Source organism: Lissotriton vulgaris, chromosome 8 (assembly GCF_964263255.1).
Source record: "Lissotriton vulgaris chromosome 8, aLisVul1.2, whole genome shotgun sequence".
NCBI classification, from domain to species: Eukaryota; Metazoa; Chordata; class Amphibia; order Caudata; family Salamandridae; genus Lissotriton; species Lissotriton vulgaris.
The window spans coordinates 360,963,393-360,989,264 of NC_141696.1; the positions used below are offsets into that span (position 1 = coordinate 360,963,393).

General features: G+C 47.8%; 1 protein-coding gene across 3 annotated transcripts in view; it reads left to right on the top strand.

The window, feature by feature from the left end:
• Positions 1 to 25,872, top strand: part of MED14 (mediator complex subunit 14) — a 1,095,522-nt gene that overhangs the window by 101,636 nt on the left and 968,014 nt on the right. For all 3 annotated transcript variants that reach the window (XM_086934128.1, XM_086934129.1, XM_086934130.1), the window contains exon 4: positions 2,957 to 3,130. In XM_086934128.1, the coding sequence (XP_086790254.1) occupies positions 2,957 to 3,130 (174 nt within the window). The remainder of the gene's footprint in view (positions 1 to 2,956; positions 3,131 to 25,872) is intronic.

Consider the following 25,872-nt stretch of genomic DNA (forward strand, 5'->3'; position numbering starts at 1 on the left):
GTGGGGGACGGTGTCGAAGGCCGCCGATAGATCTAACATGACCAGCATAGCCCTCCCGCCGACATCAAGAGTCTCCCTGATGATCTCAGTGACCTCTAGCAATGCCGTTTCCTTACTAAAATTAGGACGGAAACCGGATTGAGATGGATGGAGCAGATTGTTAGCTTCCAGAAAGCGCGACAGGACACCGTGGACGTGTTTTTCCGTGATCTTCGTGAGGGCCGGAAGAAGTGAAATTGGCCTATAATTGGCCAGAACCTCGACGTCGAGACCCGGTTTCTTTAGGAGGGGGATCACCATCGCTCTCTTCCAAGAGCTGGGGACCCTCCCCTCTCTCAGCGAGGCGTTGAGGATGGGATTAACCAGCGGATTCACCACCTCCGCCATCCCAGCCAAAAATTTGGCGGGGCAGGGGTCAAGTGGCGAGCCAGATTTCAAATTGGCCAACAGCTGCCTGGACACATCGCTGGAAACAGCAGGAAAATCAGACAGCACCGCCGTCGGTGTGTGCGGAAATCTGCACCCAGCCCCGGTGACGCCGCTTCCATCCTCCGGTCCTTCCACAAAGGAGGCCTGAATCGCCTTGATCTTATTAGTGAAGAAGCCGGCAAGATCACCTGCCCACGTATCTGAAGAAACTAGAGAGGGCGATTGGGAACTAGGGGTCGTGAACTCCTTCACAATGGTGAAGATCTCCTTACAGGAGTTCGCAGATGCCTCGATCCTCCTAGCCAAATAGTCCCTCTTAGCTCCCAGAATGTCCCGATGGTAGGCCTTCACCACCGCCTTGTAGGCGAGTTTAGCCTCCCCATCATACAAACGTCGCCAGGCCCTCTCGGCCACCTTACATTGGCTGCGAGCCACACGAAGAGCCTCCGTAAACCATGGTGCAGATTGCCGTGCCACCGTGGATCGGAGGGCTACCTTGGGTGCCAGATCGTCCAGCCTTTCAATGAGCCACCGCTGCAGAGCCTCAGTGTCGCTATCCAGATCGCCCGAAAGATGGCATGGGTGATCCAGAAGCGCCTGTTCCAGCATGTCAGGTGTCACTCTGTGCAGCGCTCTTGAGGCCGGTCTAGACAAGACCGAGGCACTGTTATCCGGCCGCGCACTCTCCCGCACCGAAAATCTGATCAGCCTGTGATCGGACCAGAGCACCGGCAGGGTGTCAACCTCCGTAAGAGGGACAGACGAAAACACCTGATCCAGGGTATGCCCCTTCTCATGGGTTGGCCCCGACACGAACGGTATCAATCCCAGTGGAGATGTAATATCCAACAGTTTGACCGCATCCGAGTCATCCGCTACGTCAAGGTGGAAGTTGAAATCCCCAGCCATGACGCAGTGCTGTGAAGTCAGCACCAACTCAGAGACAGCTGTCTGCAGATCTTCCAGGAAGGAACCCAACGGGCCTGGTGGCCTGTAGACCAACAACCCCTTCAGGGCCTGGCCCGGGGACAGTCTGAGCGTGAAGGCGAGCGCCTCAGCGCTCCCGATGGAATTAAGAGGAAGAACTGAGCAGGAAACGCTCTTTTTCACCACTACCGCCACTCCCCCGCCTCTACCCTTCACTCTATCCTGCCGGAAGATATTGTACGCCGGAGGAATGGCTGAGAAGACATCCGGATTGGAAGCCTCTCCCAACCAGGTTTCGGTAAGTAGCAGGCAAAGGGGATTTTCCCTAACAAGGAGATCGTAAATATGCAGGGCATGGCAGCCTACCGACCTTGTATTCAGCAGCAAACAAAGATGCTGTGCGCCAGCCGTTGCAGGGCGAGGAACATTAACATGGGTCCAGAAAGGCGTCCAGCCACAGCACGGACAACGGCGTTTACCCTTAAATCGCCCCGGGAAAACGGAACGGCAGGAGCTAGAGAGGCCCCGCATATCCCGCAACATCGCAGAGGTATAACAGATCATCTCAGCCAGTGTGTCACCGGACCAGCGTCCCCCGCCGCCCCGTCGCCTCCGGGACGCTGACGGGCGCAGACGGGCAGGACTCCGGCACGACTCAGGCTAAGCGAAGGCGTCCACCTGCGCGTCACGCTGCGCGTGAGGGAGCGACTTTAAATAGGCTCTCCAATCAGCCCTGAGCGTGCGAGTCCGCTCCAAGATGGCGGCCACCGCTGGCTGAGGTGTCCCAAATAAAGATGGCGCCCAAAAAGACCCCCAGGACCCGGACCCACCGAAATGGTGGTGCTTGGCAGGCAGAAAATGCCGTTTTTTAAATGCAGGTAAGGGGAGAGAGGGGCGCAGGCTACAGGCAAGCAGGCTAAAAGCAGGGAAAAATCAAACAGAAAAACGAACCTAAATACAAAAACCAGGCAGCATTAAAATACTCTGCGCTAGTATCAGCGCGAGTGCAGCGATGTGGTAGATGGTCTGACCAGCACCGCGCAAGTCACATGGCAAGCTAGTGACACCCCTGAAGAACATAGGTTTGTAAGATAGTATATACACATTTCAGATAACTGCCTTGAAATTGAGACACTTCTTGGTAAACATCTTTTTTCTTCACAGAACGCTTTGTGTTTATTGTTGTATAAATCACAGATCAATACCACACTATTGCCTTTTGTTTTGCTCCCCAGTTACATTTTACCTTTTGAAACATTTACTCAATATATGTGTTTCACCTGCCGTTCCTAGATTCCTCATGCCAGCTTCTGCTGAGGTCTGTGTATATTAATGTTTGTTTCTGTGCCTCCTTTATCTCTAAACCTACATCCAATTATATATCCTTGGTGTTTTTGTAATCATGTAGAACATGGCAATTTTCAGGTGTTAGTCAAGGAAATAGCTAATGGCTGGGTTTTCAGTAAAACGATATTAAATTAAGTTTTATATTCTTTTGTCAAAAATTGTTCATGTATAGTGTTTTCTAATTCCCCCCAAATGGGATAAATTGTACTGTTTCCCAAACTGAATTTATACTGATACACATATTGCCTTACAGATGATATCAAGCTTCTTAGACCAGCAAGCAATTTTATTTGTGGACACTGCAGATCGCTTGGCCTCGTTAGCCAGAGATGCTTTGGTACATGCTCGTCTGCCCAGCTTTGCAATCCCATATGCTATAGATGTCTTGACTACCGGATCTTACCCACGACTGCCAACCTGTATACGGGTAAGCTGCCTTTAAATTCTAATGAAGTCCCATCTCCTAGTATTTGTTCACCAAGGTGCTGAAGAGGAACATGCGTTGCCGTAATGGTGGTCATTTAAATATCTTTATAGGATTTAATGAGCAATGCAAAGAAAACTTCTTCAGTGTTTGGGTCCACTCCTGATTGGACGCTTGCATAGTTCTAATTTTTTCCCCATGTATTTAAATCACTCACACAAATTGCAAATATTCTAGCCCGATTTGGTTAGTGTCCCAGACTGAAACTCTTTCTAATGCGTGGAATGCCTAACTCAGAACTGCCCTTCCTAGCCTTTAATTTATCCAAGACTAGAGTCAGTCTATGCAGATTCATTTTAGTGTGTCTTCATGCTGCTCATTATGCTATCTCAATTGATCCTTAAATATATAAAACTTGCAGGCTGGGGTACCCACACATTCTTGTATTGTTTATAAACCTCTGAATTTGTTTTTTTAAATATTTGCTTCACTAATGGGTTGCTTCAGCACTTCTCGTTTTTTTTCAGATTAGTACTGGAACTTATGCAGATGGAGTTGGTTTTAGGGAATAAGAGAGAACATTTTCTAATGGGGTGAAAGAGTTTTCTGGAAATTAACTGATTGGAATGTTTCCTAGATGAAAAGACAGGTCGCTAAAGCTCAAACACTGCCTCTTAGGTTTGCAGATTGTAGGTTAAAGAAAAATGTAGGATACATGTCTGGAGAAATATTCCAGAATGTTTGGCTTAGCGATATGCAATCCATAGTAAAGCCGGATACCTGGGAAGAAAGAAAAGTCGGAGCATGAGATGACAGTGCTTCTGGAAGAGGCAAAATGTGCTGAAACACTAGAATTCAGGTGTGGCTAAATCAGTCCTGTAGAACAAGCTCAAAAGGACACACTGTGAAGTGAAACATGGCTCATGGAAGGGAGTCATATGAAGTAATTTAGGTACAGAGAAGAGTTGATTGAAGTAGATTTAATGAAGAGAGACCGCTTAAACAACCACCTTCAACAGATGATTAACATTAAGTGCCCAACTCCCACATACAGAACATTCATGCAAGAATGTACAATAACAATTCTAAAAGAACGTTAAACTAAGAATGTTACACACCTTCCCCCTTTGGAAAAAAACAAAAAAAAAAACTATTCAATGAAAATAATCACGCAATTTAACAGGAGTATGTTTGACACAGGCACTATTTCTTAGAACAACATCTGTAACATCAGTATTTTGTAATACAACATTGTCATTGTTTTCATGAACTAACTCCCTTGAAGCATCAGTTTGTGTACAGTCATCAGTTGCAGGAATAAAAACATCAGAATGTTGACTTTCACACCCAAAAGTATCTAGCATGGCCGAACAAGATTGATCATTATCATTGTTTTCAGCATGGTTCAACATTGAATCATTAATGGTTAAGGGTAGACCTAACTGTGAACTTGCTTCAGAATTCAAAGTTTTACATAAAGAAATCCGTCTAAAATTCCATATTTTGCCGCCCACAACTCTCACAGCCTTTAAAAATATTTCAGTTACCTTGCATGGATCAGACCACTTGTTCCATCTATTGCCAAAAATCCAACCAAACTTGACACGTACAAAATCACCAACTTTGATCTTCCCACTGTGGTTATTTGATGCCAAATGACTACCTTTCATTTTCTCCTGATATTTCAAAACTCTGTCTCTTACCTTAGAAGGATCAAAAGAAGCCTCACAAGGAATTTTAACCTTCATCCACCAAGGAAGAAGCTTGGAACCGGGTTTCCTACCTCTAAGCATTTCAAACGGAGAAAGACCCGTAACAGAATTAGAAGAAATCCGATAAGACAATAAAGTAACCCGTAATGTTTTCTTCCAATCTAGATCACTTTTAATAGCCAATTGGATGGATTCTTTGACAACTCTGTTAAAGCGTTCAGTTTGAACATTGGCTTGTGGATTGTAATTTGACACCCGTTTATGCACAATACCACATCTTTCAAGAAAGGATACAAATTCCTTACTAATAAATTGCGGACCGTTGTCTGACACAACCTCTGCCGGACTACTTTCCCTACAAAAAACTTCATCCAAAAATTGAACCACTTGAGTTGAACCAATCTTGTCAACAATCTTTAGCTCTGGCCATTTAGAAAAGTAATCAATTAACACTAAAGCAAACACATCCTTGTGAGTAGACAAATCAAGAGGGCCAATAATTTCAATACCTAATTATAATTTTGTCGCCCCTGATTATGAAACCCTGGTCGAACTTAAGTTCATCTTTAATCTTCTAAAAAGATAACACATCACCAGAAAGACTTCTTTCATGTGGCCGACCATGCTGCAAATAGTTTACAACAAAAGACAAACTAGTGTCATTACTCATTGCTTCCCTCCATTCACTCTCAGAAATACTATTGGACAACTCCCTACAACCACTACCATTGACATCATCAATTGTAAAATCAGAATCGCTGCCAGAATTTGCAAAATTAATGGCCTTGACTAAAGGCAACCTGGACATACAGTCAGAATGTAAATTTAAACGACCAGGAACATATTCAACCACACACTGAAACTCCTGCAATTTTGCAGCCAAGCGTGCTAAACGCACAGTGAGGGTCCTACCACCACCAGCAGACATGCTTAACAAAGGCTTGTAATCTGTCCGTAATCAAAATTTTGTACCCCAGATAAATTGTCTGAAATGCTCAGCAGCCCAAGTGCATGCTAATAATTCCTTTTCGATAGTGGAATAATTATATTCTGCACCCCGTAAAGTTCTGGAAGCATAGGAAACAACATATTCTTCACCTTTGTCCCTCTGCATTAACACAGAGCCGAGACACACATTGCTCGCATCCACACACACTATACATTCTTTACCCAACTCAAATGGTCTCAAAAAAGGAACATTAATGATCTCTTGTTTAAGCAATTCAAATGCAACTTGTTGCTCATTGTTCCATACGAACTTAACATCTTTTTTTAACAAGGATCGTAAAGGATGTACTTTTGAAGCATAATCTTGAACAAACTTACTATAAAATTCAGTAAGACCCAGAAATGACACCAGTTGTTCTTTACTTGATGGTGCCGGCGCCTTTGATATACTCAGAATATGATTAAACTTCGGTTTAATACCTTGAGAAGAGATCTCATGGCCAAGATATTCCACCTTGCTTTGTCTAAACTTACATTTAGATAATTTTAAAGTCAAACCCTTTTTTTGTACACATTCCAAAACTTTTTCCAGATTCCTGTCCTGATCCTCAGAACTTTTACCATAAATCAGAATATCGTCCTGAAAGGCAATAGCTCCATTGCAACCTTCCAACACCTCTTTCATGAGTCTTTGAAATACAGATGCCGCGCTGGCTAAGCCGAATGGCATGCGGCGAAATTGAAACATACCTTCAGGAGTTATAAAACAGGTTAAAAATTTAGACTCCTCATGTAAAACCACCTGGTGGTATGCACTAGCCAGGTCTAATGTTGAAAACACACATGCACCTGACAAAGTGGAAATAAGTTCATGGATATGGGGTAAAGGATGCCTATCAATCCAGATCTCTTTGTTAAGGCTTCGAAGGTCTACACATAAACTGAGTTCGCCGTTGCTTTTAAGGGACAAAACTACTGGCGAAACCCAAGGTGAGGATTCAACAGGTTCGATAATTTCCTTAACAACTAAATCAGACAAAATTGTTTTCAATTTATCACATTCCTGACCTTATGTCGAACTGAAATTGCTGATTCTTTAAGAATAATACTGTGTTTGAAATTAGTAAATACACCTAAATCATCACTGAAAATGGAAGGAAATTTGTTCTTCATTTGGGTTATGTAATTATTTTCAGGTGGTACCACATACACAGGTGGTGAAGCATTCGGATCAATTTTAATGCCTAAATCATGTTGATGAGGCCATCCAAGAATTGATGCTCCTTTAGTTGTAATATACACTTTTCCCTTTGTTGTTCTGTCCTTAAATTTAAGATCAGCCCACATAAACCCTTCCAAGTCAATCTTTTGGCCTGAGTATCCACCTGGATGTACATCAGGTGGTGACAGTTTCATTGTGCCCCAACATTTCTTAAAAATATTTGTTCGAGGCATATGGGCTGCAGATGGTACATTATGAATAGATCGCCATCTGGTGTTGGGCTCGGATGATTGCACTTTGTTTTTCTCTTGGAGAGTCTTTTGTATGTTGGTGACTCCTCCCTTAGTTGGTAGTGCGCATGGGCATCGGCTCCATCCTTAGATTGTTTTTTTCCGCCATCGGGTTCGGATGAAGATCGAGACGCTCCAGATCAACTTCAGAAGAAAGTGATTTTTCGGCGCGTATTCCCTTTCCAATTCGACGGTATTGTTAGCGAACGCGTTCTTTTCCATTCCGACGCGTTACAAATTCAAAATAGAAGAGAAAAACTTGGATCTACGTCGAAGAACAGGAGACCTTTCTCGACGCAGTCAAGCCCGGAGTCCATGGAAAGGACTCCATTCAAAAAATGTCCATCGTGTGGTGCTAAGTTCCCACACAAGGACCTACACGAGGTGTGCAACCTCTGTCTATCGCCTGAACACGAATCCAGGGACTGCGAAGCCTGCGCAGCATTCTCCTCCAAGCTAACGATTAGAAATCGTCGAGCCCGAAGACACGAGGCTTCCAGAATGCAGGCGGAGGCAATCCCGGAGCTGTTCGGAGACGAACAAATCGAGGAAGAAGAGGACCAGTCGGGGTCGGAAGGGGACCAGTCGGAGGTTGAAGAACTCTTCGAGCAACAAACCGTGAGTGACGACGTCCCCTTACCGAAAAACCGACCCCGTGCGGTAACGACCCCGCCCTCGGGCCCGGTCAAACCGCTGAAAAATGTTTCCGAAGCCCCGCCTTCGGGCCCGGCAACGAAACCGAAACTGAAACCGAAACACTCGGAATCCCACCACGTCGGATCCGAGAAAAGGGCGTCATCGACTTCGACACCGAGGCTGCATACAAAGGAGAGCTCGGTATCGAAACATTCCATGTCGAAAAAGAAATATGATGTATCGCCCAAAAGACACTCGATACCCAAAAAGTCGGAATCGAGCAGACATTCGGTGGCGAAAACAGAAAGATCTGAAGATCGAAAACAAAAACAGCTCTCGGAACCAGGACCCTCGGTACCGATTCAAGAGCAACAAACAGATCCCAAACAAAAGATCTTGTTTATTGACCCACAGACTGGGAAAGTGGTCACGAAGAAGAGAAAGAGTGAACAGTCAGAAGATAAACCTCTTCCTTCAAAAAAGAGAACAATGGGGACGAACATAACTCCTCCTGCTTCTCCTCGTCCTAGAGACACACCCTCTTCTCCTATTCCTCACAATAGGCCACATATTCCTACACCCTCCACACCAAGACCAGCTACACCTCAATCAGATGTAGACAGTGATATAGGGGAGGGAGAACCTCAAGGGGATGACGAATCTATCCAAGATGAGGAAGATCCATGGGAAAATTACGATGTAGGGTCAGATGAGGACAACGACCCAGAGCTATACCCCTCAAAGCCTTCACCACCTGATGATAACACAGGTTTTGTGCAGCTCATTAATAGGGCAGCAAAATATCACAAACTAGATATGCACACAGAACCTCAGAGGATTTCTTGTTAGAGACTCTACCTAGTGCACAGAGAACATCAGGTACTCTTCCTATGCTAAAGGGTCTTCTCACTCACACAGAAGAAATATTCGAAAACCCAGTGAGAGCCAGGGTGTTAAACCCAAGAATCGATAAGAAATACAAAGCGGCTCCAAAGGACCCAATATTTATTAGAGGGCATGTACCTCTAGACTCGCTGGTGGTCTCAAACGCTCGTAAAAGAGCAAACTCATTATCTACAGGAGAGGCTCCGCCACCAGATAAAGAGTCGAAGTTAATAGATGCATCAGGCAAAAGAGTAGCATCACAGGCAGCGAATAGCTGGCGTATAGCTAATACACAAGCACTACTCGCACGTTACGACAGGGCACATTATGATGAGTTAGAAAAACTTCTCACACATCTTCCAAAAGAACATCAGAAGAAAGCAGACCAATTAATACAGGAAGGTAAAATAATAACCAATACTTCCATTAAGTGTGCATTAGACGCAGCAGACACTGCAGCAAGGTCTATTAACACTAGTGTCATGCTAAGAAGGCACGCGTGGCTTAGAATCTCAGGATTCAAACAAGAAGTTCAAACAGCCCTACTGAACAGACCATTTGATCAGAAGACATTGTTTGGTTCAAGTACAGACGAGACATTAGAAAAGATGAAGAAAGATACGGAAATGGCTAAGTCAATGGGAGCATTGCAACAGCCAACGCACAGAGGTTCCTTTCGTAGATCCACCTATAGAGGGGGCTCAAAAAACACAGGAACAAATCAGCAATCCACATCTTTCACACCAACATCACCCAGAGGTAATTCAAGAGGTAATTACAGAGGTAACAACAATAAGGGTAGAGGCCGCGGAAATAATAACAACCGCAACGCCTCAACACCAAAACAGTGACTTCATAGATCTCCCCCCAGACCACATAACACCGGTCGGGGGACGTCTATCACAGTTCCTACCTGTCTGGGAAAACATCACGTCAGACAAGTGGGTGAGACAAATTATCCAACATGGTTATTGCCTAGAACTCACAGCTACCCCACCAAACATCCCCCCCAAACAGCGTCCAATGAGTCAGGATCATCTGACATTGTTAAGAGAAGAAGTGCTAGCACTTCTACAAAAGCATGCAATAGAGAAGGTCCCAAAGGATCAACAAGGAACAGGAGTATACTCTCTATACTTCCTGATCCCCAAAAAGGACGGGTCCCTACGACCAATATTAGACCTCAGACCTCTCAATGCTTACATAAATTCGGAACACTTCCACATGGTCACGCTCCAACAAGTACTCCCTTTACTGAAGAAAGGGGACTTTCTTTCTACACTGGATCTAAAAGACGCTTACTTTCATATCCCAATTCACAAAGCCCACAGAAAATACCTAAGGTTTGTGTTAGAAGGACAACACTACCAGTTCAAGACTCCCAATGCTTAGACAGACCAGAACATGAACTTAGAATACCTCAGGAATCGTGGAACACATGAACACTCTTTCGTTATATAATCATCACAAACCAGAACGTGGAGTAAAAGAGGACACGTGCACGTTTGAAATATTTATTTACTAATGCAAGATTCTCAAACGCAGTATCTTGTATAATACTAGCAAACATATTATAAGCAACAAAGTTATCAGCATAGTTATCAGTCCATAAAAGGCGAATGGTGAGAGCATACTAATATGCTGAAATTAATAGAAATTAACAATGTCTAATTCACACTCTCCCTATTTAGCATAGTATATTATATCTATGAAGGTCTCATTTGGGTTTTAGCAGGGCGGGCCCATACCTTAAAATCTCAGTGGCAGGACGATCACATCACTGTCCACCAGCTCTCAGCATGCGAAGCATATCAAGTGTGTTTTTGTGCGTTCAGCATCACAATATAAAACTCGCCTAGAGCCAGATTTTGGCAGCAGCATGTGTGTTATGTCTATGAGGGTGCGAAGATCAGACCTTACAACAACACTTGGTTAAGTTATCCGTGTAGCCTTCAGCGCTCGGTGTGCAGACAGAGTGCAGAACAAAACTGATATCAGAGCAATAACATATTATTTCTCTAGTAAATCACGAAGCTCTTCTGGGTTGAAAGCTAAAACAACAATTATGTGTTGTGTGCAAAAGTGAAGCAAGAATGAAAAACGGCGTGCAAACATTTAATAAACTCATGCTAACTTAACACAGTGTGTAGAAAAGAAGTAGCTATATGACCCCCCCCCCCCCCCCCCCCCCCCCATCAATGATCAGAGCACTGTCAAAAATCATCTAAAGGCAGAACCTGGAAGGGGCTTAACCTGAAAACAGAGTTCAATAATAATGAACTAATCTATTCTCCAAACGTATATATGTAGGCCTATAGTGGCCAAACGTAATTGATCCAACCTTTGAAAATATAAGTCAATAGGTCTGGGATGTATATAAAAAATTGTTTACACATGAAAATAGGCCCTGTCCAAAAATATAAAAATGCACGTGCCGAAATAAGAATAAACTCCATGGCATCTCACAATAGAACTGTATATGCAAAATATGCAGCCACAGCCTCCAACATGAAATCACTGTCGTCATCCGAAAACAGTTCAGCCATCCAATTAAGTAGTGGAAAGGAACATACGTGCTGCTCAGTCACTGGATCCTCTATTAACATCAGAGGACAACTCGGTGGGTTCTCAAGAAAGCTCCTTGCCAAGAACTCATGCGCTGCTGCGATTACATCCCAACGACCCATTAGTCCATGCATCGCTGCCAAGGCCATAATCCTTTCGCCAGAACAAACCAACTCGTGAGCAACTACGGGGCTCATCAGATGATTAAAGTCGACGTCAGGAGACACCGTCAAGCAGAGACCTAAATCAAGGGCCCAGTGGAAATCGCAGCTCAGGCAATGAAACACAGGCTGGACACATGTGAAATAGGAAAATCTAAACAATAATCCAAACGCCGTGCTTAAAGTCGCAAGCGGCAGGGTGCCATAGTAATCAAGCATCCGGTTGCGCAGCAGTGACAGGAGGGGCTCTTCTGCTCCTAATGCAGGATGGGCATCCATTTGTAATAAAGCAAAATATCACCAAAACGCCCGCAGCTAAAGCCAGCAAGACAGGAAAGCCTCCGAACAAACTTTGAAAAAATAGAATGAAAAAAGGCAGGGATGACCCCAAATATTTTTTCAAATGAAGTCACAAGACCGCTGCAAACTAATTTGAAAAAGTGAGCCAGGCCGGAAGTGGAGGAGGCATTAAAGATTTGATGAACCAACTCACTGAAATGTAACGGTAAATCAGTATTTAAAAGCGCTTGCACTTCTGTGCGTGTGTTAGCTATGTGAAGGACGAATGTTTCTCGGGCCGAACTCAAGGCCACCTCTTTATGAGACAAAAGGGCTCTTATTCTAGTCATACCATTGAACTCTGCTTTCAATGGTATGGCGCCACTGGGTGTCGGGGTCCCTCAGGGCTCAGTATTGAGCCCGACCCTTTTCAACATCTTCATGACCCCTCTGGCGGCTCTGGCGGAGTCTTTCGGGGCTCAGATCGTTTCTTACGCTGACGATACCCAGCTCCTCTTCACCTGTGAGAGGGGTGCGGACTTCAACGGAGAGAGGATCCGGGGCTGCCTTGAGGCTGTGTTTCAGTGGTTCCAACATAACAGCCTCAAGTGCAACTCGGATAAATCCGAGGTCCTCTTCTTTGGGTGCAGTGTAGATCCGGACTGGAAGGTATGGTGGCCGGAGAACATGTTCCTACCAGCAAGTTCTTCCCAGGTGGCGAAAAACCTTGGGATTAAGATCAACAATGGCCTCACACTGCGCTCCCAGATAATCGGCCTTACCGGCACGTGTTTCGGCCTGCTCCGGATGTTGCGTAAGTTTCTCCCTTTACTATCAGAGGCGCACAGGAAGGTCACAGTGCAGGCGATAATTGGCTCGCGTATTGACTATGCGAACATTCTCTATCTTGGCCTGCCGGAATATCTGCTTCAACGGCTACAGGTGGTCCAGAACTCGGCAGCACGGGCTATCTTTGGACTATCCCGCCGTGCTAGAGCCTCGGGCCTCCTGCAGGTACTGCACTGGCTTCCCATCCGGAAGCGGATAATCTTTAAGGCCTTGACGTTGGCGCATAAGGCTTTGCATACCACCGGAGCGAAATACCTTCAAAAAAGGCTGGCTTTTTGTCATCCAGCCAGGTCCTTGAGGTCAGGGTCCTTGTACCTTGCCAATGTTCCTCGTGTCAAAAGGGCACGTATTGGAGGCCGTTCCTTCAGATTGTTAGCCCCCCAGCTCTGGAACATGTTGCCAGTGGCGCTACGCAGCACGTCTAATCTACTGGCTTTTAGGAAAGGGCTCAACTTGGCTTTTCACCTCTTAGCTGAGTCCTGGGTTCTGTTTTTCTTTCTTTTCTGGATCTTCCGTTTTTTATCTCTCTTCTCTCTTGTTGTGTTATGAGATAGGTGTGCAACCAAAGCGCCGGGACACTCTCTGAGTAGCCGTGCGCTATACAAAAAACCAGCATAACATAACATAACATAACAAGGTTGGGATGCGCGGCCAGATGGAAACATCTGAATTCCCATGTGTAGGGGGATACATTATATTTTTGCAGCACACAACACGTTCAGATACAGTTACCACATAAGCGATACCGACAATAAGACCACAACACTCCTCGTTATTCAACAGCAAATAACTACCATTTGCCAAAAGTGTAAACGTGGGAACAATTGCGGGTACAGGAGTCCCTTTCAAAACACAGGCCAATCTGCTGAATTCATATCTGTGCATAGATCGCCGCCTAGTGTTGGGTCCGGATGATTGCACATTGTTGTCCTGGAAGAGTCTTCGAAGTATCACAAGATAGGTGGCTCCTCCCCTGGACTACAGTGCGCATGGGCATCGCCTCCATCCCCAGATTGTTTTTTTCCGCCATTGGGTTCGGATGTGTGTCGGTTCCCTCTGTCGGAACCGATAGTTGTTAACTCTCTTAACTCGAGACCAAAAGGTCTTTAGGCTTGGCGCCGGTATCGTTTTCGTTCGGGTCTTACTGTTTATTCCGCTCCGAACTCTTGCTGCCCTTCCGCGTGCTCTCGGCGCGGACGGGCCTACACGACGCTCCAGACATGGAACGGACTCCGTTTAAACGGTGCCCGGTGTGCAACTCTAAGTACTCGCACCTCGACGTGCACCCAGTGTGCAACACTTGTCTGTCGCCGGACCATGACGAGGCCATGTGTATGGCCTGCTCCAAGTTCCGGTGTAAAAAGACCCTCAAGATTCGTCGCGCTGCGAGACTCCAGGCGCAGACCCCGCCGGACGACATCTTTGAAGAAGGCGTTGGAGACGAAGATGTCCAACAGGTTTCGGACTCTAGCCCTGCGTCCGAGGGGGATGCCTACGACGCAGGAGACTAGGAGTTTGACGAAGCCGGCGACGAGGTAGGGGACGACGATGGGGCCATTGCCACCGTGGGGGATAGCTCGGAGGAAGAGCATCCCCGGACTGACTCAGGGGTCGACCCCCTTCCTGCGGCCCAGGTCGAGGGATCGCCTTCGGGCCTTACCCAAGACCTCGTTCTTAGTCCAGCAGCCCCGCCTCCGGGCCCGGCCACGGACATTTTGGAGGTGCCACTCACGTTTCCAAAAACGAAAGTGAAGCCTTCGGGATCTGCAACTCCGGTTTCGAAAGTGAAAGCTGTACAGAAGGCTCTGGAGGCGTCAAAGTCTAAGAAATCCAAAATGGCCGATGTGGAGAGTCACGCCAAGATGGCCGACCCGAGGGCCTCTGGGTCGATGCCGAAGGCGAAGTCGACCGACGCGGCTGCGTCGGCGCCGAAGATGGTCGCGGTCGATGACCCGAAGAAGCCTTCGAAGAAGCGTCAAGGCGATCCCAAGGCTCTGGCTTCGCCGGCTCCGGCCGTCGGGGCCACGGACGGTGCAGCGTCGGCTCCGAAGAAGGGGCCTCTCGCCGACGCCACTCCCAAGTCGGGGAAATCGCTCAAGCTGGTCAATCCCTCTCCAGCCCTATCGAAGAAGGTCGAGGAGTCCCTGCAACGGATTCGGAAGGTCGCTGTGCTCCCCGAACCGGAAGAGGGGGTGTCGAAGCCCGCACAGAAGCCGTCGAAGGCGCACACGCCTATCCGCTTCACCCTGCCGCCGAAGTCGACGCCGAAGTCGACGCCGAAGGCTTTCGCTTCGAAGCATGGGGCAGGCGTGCCCTCGAAGGAGGTGTTGACGCCCAAAGTGTCTCCAGTGGTGTCTAAGCCTCGGCTCCAGCCGCTTGCGGAGGAAGAGCGTTGTGAGGTCATCATCGACGCCAATACCGGGAAACTGTCCCTCCTCAAGAGGAAAATCACCACGGAGCCGGTGTTGGAACATTTTCGCATTCCTCTCAAAAACAAGAAGGACTCCGAGGGTACTTCAGCACCTATGGAGCCGGCGTCTCCAAGAGTCCTGCCGCGTTCACCAACTCCTTCTACCGCGGGTGATGGTGACGAGGAAGAGGTAGAGTACAACTATCCAGCGTACTCGGATCCGGAGGAAGAACATGAACCTTGGACTGCCGGAGGCGACCCCGAGGACCCGCAGTCGGGTCAAGAACCGCAGCTCTTTGCGGCAAAAACTTCGCCGACGGAGGACTCTGCAGCCTTCAACGCTTTGATCGAGAGAGCTGCAGCTAACCATGATGTCGAGCTGCACTCCGATCCTGTGGATGTGGACTTTTTATTTGACACTTTCTCAGTGGCTGAAAAGTCAATCAAGACTCTGCCAATGCTCAAAGGGGTGCTCAAGCACGCGCAGGAGGTCTTCAAGGAGCCCACTCGGGCGCGTGTCATCAATCCACGCATTGATAAGAAATATAAGGCAGCGCCCTCGGATCCCACATATATCAAAGGACACTTGCCACTGGACTCTTTGGTGGTATCCAACGCTCGCAAGAGGGCGAACTCACAGACAACTGGTGACGCTCCTCCCCCAGACAAAGAGTCGAAAATATTTGAGGCCTCAGGGAAACGGATTGCTGCACAAGCAGCTAACATTTGGCGCATCTCAAACACGCAGGCCCTACTTGCACGCTACGATAGGGCTCATTACGACACCCTAGAAGCACTGCTCCAGCACTTGCCTGACCAATACAAGGAGGCAGGGGAAATGTTAATTCAAGAGGGAAAGCTCATTACAAACGCTTCCATCAAATGTGCGCTAGATGTGGCTGATACGGCCTCTAGGGCAATCAACACCAGTGTATTGCTCAGAAGACATGCATGGCTTAGGATCTCAGGGTTTAAACCTGATATACAAACAACCATCCTGAACCAAACGGTTAATCCTGACCATTTGTTTGGACCCGAGGTTGATGCGACGCTTGAAAAGATGAAAAAGGATACAGACACTGCTAAGTCTATGGGTGCCCTCCAGTCTCAGCAGTTTCGGGGTGGTTCCTTTCGCCGCTCCAATACCAGAGGCACCTCAAGGGGTCAGGCATCGCAATCCACCCAGTACTACAAAAGCAATACCCAATCCTCATACACCAACAAGGGTAGAGGTGGCTACAGAGGCAACAATGTCAAGGGCAGGGGACGTGGAAACAACAGCTCCAGGTCCACCGCCGCCAACAAGCAGTGACGTCTTGTCACTGCCCCCCGACCACACAACACCGGTCGGGGGGAGACTCCAACAGTTCCTGCCCGTGTGGAGATCCATCACCACGGACAGGTGGGTCAAATCTCTTGTCCAGTACGGTTACTGTCTGGAACTTACTTCCACTCCACCAAACATTCCTCCAAGAAGCCGTCCTATGTCCGGCGAGCAATTGCACTTGTTGCAGCAGGAAGTTCAGGTCATGCTGCAAAAAGGAGCAATAGAGCTCGTCCCACTACAAGAAAGGGGAACAGGGGTTTACTCTCTGTACTTTCTAATCCCCAAAAAGGACGGAGCCCTACGGCCCATCCTGGACCTCAGGCCCCTCAACTGGTACATTCTCTCGGAGCATTTCCATATGCTCACGTTACAGCAGGTACTCCCTCTGCTTCAACAGGGGGACTTCCTGGCTACGTTGGATCTAAAAGATGCATACTTTCATATCCCCTTGCATCCTTCCCACAAGAAGTATCTCAGATTCACGATTCAAGACCAGCACTACCAGTTCAGGGTTCTGCCGTTCGGGGTCACCACAGCGCCAAGGGTCTTTACGAAGTGCCTGGCGACTGTGGCGGCGCATCTACGACGCCAGAACGTCCACGTCTACCCCTTACCTGGACGACTGGCTCATTCAGGCAAAAACAGAGCAACAGTGCGCCGACCACGTGTCCCGCACCATTCATCTCCTGCACGATCTGGGATTCTCTCTGAACTACCCGAAATCCCATCTCCAGCCCGCCCATATACGACAGTATCTGGGCGCGACAATAAACACTCTGGCAGCCACTGCGCAGCCAAATTCAGTGAGAATCGCCAGTATCCAAACGCTGATCCAACGATTCAGACCTCAGCACTCGCTTCCAGCGAAGGTGTTCATGCAGTTGATAGGCATGATGGCCTCCTGCATCTCCATCGTCCCGCACGCGAGACTACATATGCGTCCGCTTCAGGAGTGCCTAGCACGTCAGTGGACTCGGGCTCATGGGCAACTGACAGACCTAGTGTTGGTGAGCGGTCGGGCATACAACTCTCTGCATTGGTGGAATCCACAAAACCTTTGCAAGGGCCGACCATTCCAAGAGCCTGTGCCACAGATTATCCTGACGACGGACGCTTCTCTCCAGGGATGGGGAGCACATGTACTCCACTACACGGTGCAGAGACTATGGACACTACAGCAAAGGAAGATGCACATCAACGTGTTGGAACTGATGGCAATCTTCATGGCCTTGAAGGCGTTCAAAGTACATCTGTGCAACAAAGTCGTGTTGATCCGGACGGACAACATGACAGCCATGTACTACATTCAGAAGCAGGGAGGCACACACTCTCCGCAGCTGTCTCATCTGGCTCAGAGCATGTGGAAGTGGGCCATTCAGAGGAACATCTTCCTCATGGCAGAGCATCTCCCGGGCAAGGACAACCAGATGGCGGACCTGCTCAGCAGGCACAGCCATCAAATGCACGAGTGGGAGATACATCCATCAGTACTCCAACCGTACTTCCAAAGGTGGGGTCATCCAGAGATAGACCTGTTCGCCACAAAGGAGAACGCAAAATGCCAAAGCTTCGCCGCCAGGTTCCCACACCCGCAATCACAGGGCAATGCGATGTGGATGAACTGGTCAGGCAGATTTGCGTACGCTTTTCCCCCAGCACCTCTGATACCGCTGGTGGCACGCAAGCTCAGGCAGCACTCGATGACTCTCATCCTGGTTGCTCCAACGTGGGCTCGCCAACCGTGGTACACCACGTTTCTGGAACTCTCCGTGGTACCGCATCAAAGGCTTCATCTCACTCCCAGCCTTCTGACGCAGAGCCATGGCGACATTCAGCACCCGGATCCGCAGCAGCTCAACCTGGCGATCTGGCTCCTGAAGTCCTAGAGTTTGGCTACCTCAATCTTCCTCCCGATTGCATGAACATCATTCGGGAGGCGAGAAAGCCCACTACTAGAGCTTGTTATGCGGCTAAATGGAAGAGGTTTGTCATTTACTGTGTTAACCACGATATTGACCCGCTAGATGCTTCCATTCAAAACATCATTTGTTACCTGTTCCACCTGTATCGATGCAATTTAGCGTACTCTTCCATCCGCATTCATCTGTCTGCTATGGCAGCATACCTCCAAAATAGGCAACACCTGTCACTTTTTAAGGTCCCTGCTATCAAGGCTTTTCTGGAAGGACTCAAGAGAGTCATTCCTCCACGGACCCCACCAGCTCCAGAATGGAACCTCAATGTGGTTCTTACAAGACTGATGGGTCCTCCCTTCGAGCCACTGCACTCTTGTGAGCTTCAGTTTCTGACTTGGAAGGTTGCTTTCTTAGTAGCAATTACATCGCTACGGAGGGTTAGCGAGTTGCAGGCGCTCACCATCCAAGAACCTTTCTTCCAAGTACATGCTAACAGGGTTGTGCTCCGCACTAACCCTAAATTCTTACCCAAGGTTGTATCTCAATTCCATATGAACCAGACAATTGAGTTGCCGGTGTTTTTCCAAAACCCAGAGACGCTGGCGGAGCGGATGCTCCACACCCTTGACGTTAAAAGAGCCTTGATGTACTACGTGGACAGGACTAAAGATTTTCGCAAAACCAAGCAGCTTTTCGTTGCTTTTGCCACACACCACAAGGGAAACGCTATCTCCAAAGCTGGGATCGCTAGGTGGATCGTGAAATGCATTCAAATCTGTTACGCTAAAGCTAAACGCACTCTCACTATCCCACCAAGAGCCCACTCCACCAGGAAGTTTGGGGCCTCTATGGCTTTCCTAGGTAACATTCCCTTAGAAGATATCTGTAGAGCAGCCACATGGTCTACTACACATACTTTCACTAAACATTACTGTGTAGACGTGCACTCCAAACAGCAGGCAGCTGTTGGTCAGGCTGTTCTCAAAACACTTTTTCAGACTGCTGCAGCTGGCACGGGCGGCCGCCGCTAATGGAGGGACTGCTATGTATTCTATGCACAGATATGAATTCAGCAGCCCACATGCCTCGAACTGCAAATGCTACTTACCAGTATGCATCTGTTCTTGGCATGTAGGGCTGCTGACATTCATATCGCCCACCCTCCTCCCCGGCGCCTGTAGCAGCTGCAGTATTCATATACTTATATGCTCATAGCATGGTCATCACTCACATACTTCACTCCATCTCTGCCAATGGCTAAAAACAATCTGGGGATGGAGGCGATGCCCATGCGCACTGTAGTCCAGGGGAGGAGCCACCTATCTCGTGATACTTCGAAGACTCTTCCAGGACAACAATGTGCAATCATCCGGACCCAACACTAGGCGGCGATCTATGCACAGATATGAATGTCAGCAGCCCTACATGCCAAGAACAGATGCATACTGGTAAGTAGCATTTGCATTCTGTGCCATAGCAGCCATCCCTTTGGATCAAAACTGGACACATTAAATGATGCATTACCTAGTAATGTCTGCAATTCTCTAATGGAAAATTTTGTGTAATTATCCCAACCAGGATATTCTTCCAAATCGGGGACAGCAGGGGTATTTAACTTTTTTGAAGTAGCCAATCCAAAGCACGTTGTCTGAGAAATAGTAGAATTCAAAAACAACATATGATTCGGGATGACACCTGCACGGTGCAAAGCCTCAGTGCCTTGTACCTGCCAAGGTTTAGAACCCCAAACCGATTTAAGGTCAATGGTTTCCTTCCTTAGCTCATAGCCTTCTACAGCTAACTTGTCTAGAAAGGACTTCGAATACAACAATTTAGTATCGGTAAGTCTAACTTTGGACATGGGCTTCTGTGTCATCTTAAAATAAAAGGACTCAGGACTTGATTGATTAAAGTCTGTAAAGTAAGTGTATTTCTTCAAAAATGTACTGGAGCTGCCTTGTATGGGAGCTGGGCAATGTTCCCACTGTGTTTAATTTACAGTACTCCTTCTGGAACTTGTTTTATGCAGGAAATGATTACCATAATGTTGAAAGCAAAATAAGTCACCATAATTAGCAGATTCTAAATATAAATCCTCAGCATCAAAGGCAGCATAATATTTTAAATCAGTAAATAATGATTCTACGGCCTGAACATTCCAATCATCAGAACGTATGTTTTGTTTAACCACATCCCCCATGTTCACTCTAAGTACATTTGGGACATTAACCACTTCAGTTGGGCCATGAATTTGAAATTTAACTGCATCCCACACAATCCCATCAAGAACCGGCCATGCTGTGATGTTAACAAAGTTCAAGTCTCTTTTCAGTCTGTGTGCAGAATGTGAAGAGGATAAGGGGGCCTAAGTTCCATTAAGATGCCGAATGCATGTTCTCTCCTCGACATAGTGTCCATCCATGAGGCGGGAAAAATTAAACACAAAACCAAATGACATGAAAAGGTAAACTGAAAAAAGCATTAGCCAAATATATGTCCAAGGGGGAACCAAAAATGTTTTTTGAATAAAGAGGCATAGATTGCACAATGTGAGGGTTTTGTCGAAGTCACGGAAGCAGAGTCAAATGAGAATCTAGAGTCTGTGGCCAAACGTGTTTGTAAATCAGGCATCGATAAATCAGCAGGAAAGGAATAATCGAGGTCATCATTGTTATTAACTGGGAAAGTGTTTAGTATAGGATTGGAAATAACAGGCATCTCTAGGGCCACTTCTGGCTCAGCAGCTGCAGTAATGGCCAAAACAGAATTTCTCACAATCAAAGGACAGGGGACTGCTGGTGTCATACTATGAAGAGTCGGCCACCCTGTGTATCTTGACATTGTCAATTGAGATACACCTATTTTCCTTACTGTAGGAAGGTGGACACCTGACTATGGTTGCCCCCAACTTTTTGCCTGGTGTTCTGCTGGTTTTCCGACTTAGTTGACCTGGGGCCCTGCCAATCAGGACCCCAGGCCTACTGCTCTCTCTCTAAAATGGATTCCATGTACCTTAGGTACATTTCCAATTGGTACTGGGCCACCTTATCAGACCCTGTAACTCAGGGCATAGGTGTACCCAGGGCCTACCAGGGGCTGAAGCATGTATTGTGCCACCCCTGGATGGCCATCTAAATCTGACACAACTGGCTGCACGACAGCTGGGGCAAGGTGGTGTAATCACCCTTTGCTTTAGATATAGTATACCTATATCTAACCCTAAAAATGGACACACAGATTCCTATCAGTCACTCCTATGGCAGGCCTTGACAATCCTGAAGGCAGAGTGCATGGAATCGTGTGAGATGGTGCTCTGGCATGAGCTGAGCCCGTTTGCAGCTTGCGGAACCAAGTCCTAATAGCTGTTCCATGATAACGCATACCATATACTCTTAAGTGCATTATAATCCTCGCGGTTAAATGCTATCTCTGGTATTGCTTTATCAAAACATGTCGAGTAAGGTGTCATACGAATTGGAATACTAACCCCTCGCCAATTCTGGCGACGGGGTTAGCATTCCACCCTTCTAGAGGGACACGACATGTATGTAACTGTGAACCCCGGTTAAAGTTAACTCAAGCCTCAGCTCCACAAAATGGATGCTGCCACCACAGACACGAGTCTGACCTCCTGCTGCTGGGAGTCCTTCCAGCGAGGAGAGCTTGGACAAAGGGTTTCCTGTCAGGGGCGGTGCTAGCACCATCCCAGACAGGGTTTTGTGTATCCTGGGTAGGCAGGGCTTTACAGGAAGGTGATTGCAAGTGGCACCCCGGTGCTCACTACGCATCTGCCGGCTAGAACCAGTTCCAGGGGCACACCAGCCCCTGGCCTGGGGAAAGTTCGGCATGGGAGAGGGGTGTAACCACCCCCCTTCCTGGTCCCACCCCTAGGGCAGGACCTAGTCGCGTACCCACCCCTTTCTTTAGGATAAAGGCAGGAGCGGGGACCCTTCCAAATTAGATCATCTTTGAATCAAGAAACTACTTTCTACGAAAGGAACTCTGGACTTCTTCTCAAGATTTCTCCCTTGTGGCTAAGGAGTAGTCACCCTGCATCCGCAGGCACCATCTAAGAACTCTGCGGTTTGCTGCACGTCCTTCCTCAGGAATCCGACTGACCAGCTCGACGAGACCCGGCTTCCCTGGCACCTCTGACCTCTACCTACCTCTACAGCAAAGCTGAGAACCGTAGGTGCGACGAGACCTCGAGGGACCGGCCATCATCAGAACTGCATGACTTCTATCCAGCACGACCGCCGAGGGATCCTCTGGTGAGTGCTTTGGGGTCCGAGAAGCCCCGACCCTGAGCTCCAGCACCGAAGTCCAGCCCCCCAGCATCTCCACGATCTGTGTGGGGCCCTTCTGCTTTTTGGCTGCTCACCGCGTTGTCTGGCTACTAGCCCGTTGGCTTGTGGCCTTCCCGACGACGATCAACGACGACAACTCTGCTGGTCTGGTTGCTCCAGACTGGCCCTTGCTCCCTTCCAAAAGAGGAGCACCTCGGACCCTCCTGGTCCACTCCAGACGCCATTTTAGGTCCACCGCGTGGGCTTGAATTTGCCAAGACTTGTTGCCCCAATCCTGGGTCCAGCGACGTCGACAGCATCAACCATCGTGGGACAGCTCGCACCTCCATCCTGGTCGCCGACAACGCCTCCTGGTCCGTGAGACTGCAGAGCCCAGCGTCGCCCACTCACCTGGTTGAGGTGACTTCGCCCGGTGCCATCCTGGTGCCCACACAATCACTGGCTAGTGATTAAGAACTTGGTCCCCTCTGCTTTCAGGTGTCATCCATCTTCGATCCAGGCTTGGATCACTCGAACAATCTTCACTGGTCGCCTGCCAGCAACTTCTTTCTTCAGGTTCCTGGTTCGTCAATGAGGATTCCCGACGTCTTTTCAGACCTATGCAGCTGCAGCCCCTGGGCTAGGTAACTTCGGCATTTCGGTGCCCCAGCATAGCCTCACTATCCAAGGGTCCAGATCCACTTTCGTTTTCGACCTACCTAGTCGGGTTCGCCCGAGAACACTAACTTTTGCTTTTACTAGCCTCCATAGACTTTGTCCCGCATCCCGCGTGAGGGTGCACACTCTGCACCCGAGTCCCCTAGGCCTCCTACTAGTAATCTGAAGGTTCAGTAACGTAGTCCTAGCGATTCCAAAGCCTATTAGTCAAGTACTTACCTGCTAGTAATTTCGCATTCCACTTTCATAGTATATGGTTTTTCGTGCCCCTCGGGCATTTGTGTAAATTGTGCAACTTAAAGTATTTTCGTAAGAGTTTTGTTGTGTGCTTAGTACCCTGTCCTCATAAAGAGTACAGGGCTGTTGTGATCTAAATACATACACTGTTTATTTTCATAACACTTGTGTGGTGTCCTTTCACTTGGTGTTCAAGGGGTATATGTGATGGTATAACAGCTGGCTTAACACGCCCTCTAGAGTTTAGCCCAAAGACTGCTCGTATCCATGCTACTAGGATAGCTGGTCTATAAGGTTGACTTACAACCAATCATCAATAAGGGTTGTTTGGACTGATACAAAGTGCTCACTAGAATAGTGAACATTATATATCAGGCCAACTTCTCACACTTACGACCTGGAAGTGGTGGTAAAATTATTGTTCTTGTGCCCTTCTCTCCAAGAACGGGGACCGGTGCTCGATAGGAAGGACCAAATTCTTTCTTGTTGTCGATCTTTTCTCGAACCAGTTCTCCAACTTTGGGTAGCCAGCCAACTACCGGGATCTGCAACGCATCATCCGATGTGGAGGGCAAATGTTCTCTTGCAAGACTCTCTGGTCTTTTGTATATCCTGTAAAACAGCACAATGTTCATCTACGTCAAAGGCCGTTGCTTGAGCCACGCAGTCTAGACCGTCGAGGTCAGGGACGTACATCTTGATACCAAAGAGCATTTCGTACGGGGTCCGCCCACCCAGAGACCTTCTAGGGAGATTATTAAGAGCACGCTGCACACCATTGAGGTGGGCCAGCCAGTTTCTGCCAGTGCCTATAACTCGAGCTGTCAAAGATTGCTTTAAGTCACGGTTCATTAGTTCCACTACACTGTTACCCTCAGGTCTGTACGGAGACGAAAACTTGACTTGGACCCCCAACGAAACCATAGCATCCTTATACGCCTTAGAGGCGAAAGCCGGACCCTGATCCGAATGGAAGGTACCACAGGCAAAAATCCCTACAAAGACACGCAAATCTCTTATGACAGTCCGTGAATCAGCGCTGCGATGGGGCCATACCCACACTAAGCGTGTGCATGAATCAACTACTACTAAGATGTACTTATACGCCGTATCAGAAGAAAAAGGACCGCAGTGATCTAAATAAACGCATCCTAGTGGTTTATTAGAAATGTACAACTGTGTCTGGCGGACGCGCAGCAGTCGAAGGCTTGATCTGCTGGCAAATGTCACATTGAAGGACATAATCACGCGTTTGTACAGTCCCCGCCACCAGAACCTCTGTTGTAGCTGAGTTACAGTGGCTGAGACGCCCGCATGCGCAGACGCCACACCTTCATGAGCCGCTGTAATCAAAGTAGCTCTGCGATCCGAGTTGGGAATTAAACGTTTGCCAACTTCAGGAATTTTCACGTAAGGAACCATATCGGGACTTAAGTGGTATGTGTACTTCGAAGGGAACCCCGCAGGATATTTACCTCCCTTCTCAGTGGCAGCAACAGCCGCCAAGATGTCATCATCTATTTTACTTTTGGACCGTGTAACTGCTGCAACTAAATATTTAGATACTGCTGATTTCGCTGCTTCATCAGCAAGCGAATTACCGACAGCGTGGACTCCCACGCGCTGATGGCCGAGAGTATGAATCACAAACACAAGTGGCAACTGCTCTTTAAGCTCAGCCACTCTGACCCAGATCATTTTATGTTTTATTGTGCTACCTTTGGAATCACGAAACTCATTCTGAATTCAAAAGATTAAATTTTCATTGTAAGACTGGACACAGTAGTAAGAATCACTTACGATAAGAGTAGTCACCCTAGGATCTGCGTACTCCAATGCAAGCATTAAAGCACGAAGCTCTGCCAATTGTGCGGTGCAGTCTCCAAGTGTCTGCGTGTGCACGACACTGGACTTGAACTTATCGTTCACCATGGCACCGACCACAATGGCGCATGCGGAAATGTAGGTGTGTGTAGAGCCATGCGCAACCTGCGCCGAACCATCGGTGTAAATGATGCAATGGAAATCCTCCAGGGGTCGCATTGCTAAAGGAGCAGGATGAACAAATTCATACTGTAAGTACTCCTGCGACCTTAATGTGGCGTCAAAAATAAACGTGACATTCTGAGATGACAAGGACGCTGCCCACTGAATCCACAGAGGGTGCAAAGCCTTAGAATTAGGTACAGTGGCTTTTGTGACTGCCTCCAAGGCAGGACACGGGGTAACAACCAACATGCGTTTCCCTGTGACAGGGCACGTTCTTTAAGAATAGCCATCTGCACAGCCGTCAAAACTTTCTCCACAGTGGAAAAGCGCAATTCAGCCGAAGTGTACAAGTGTG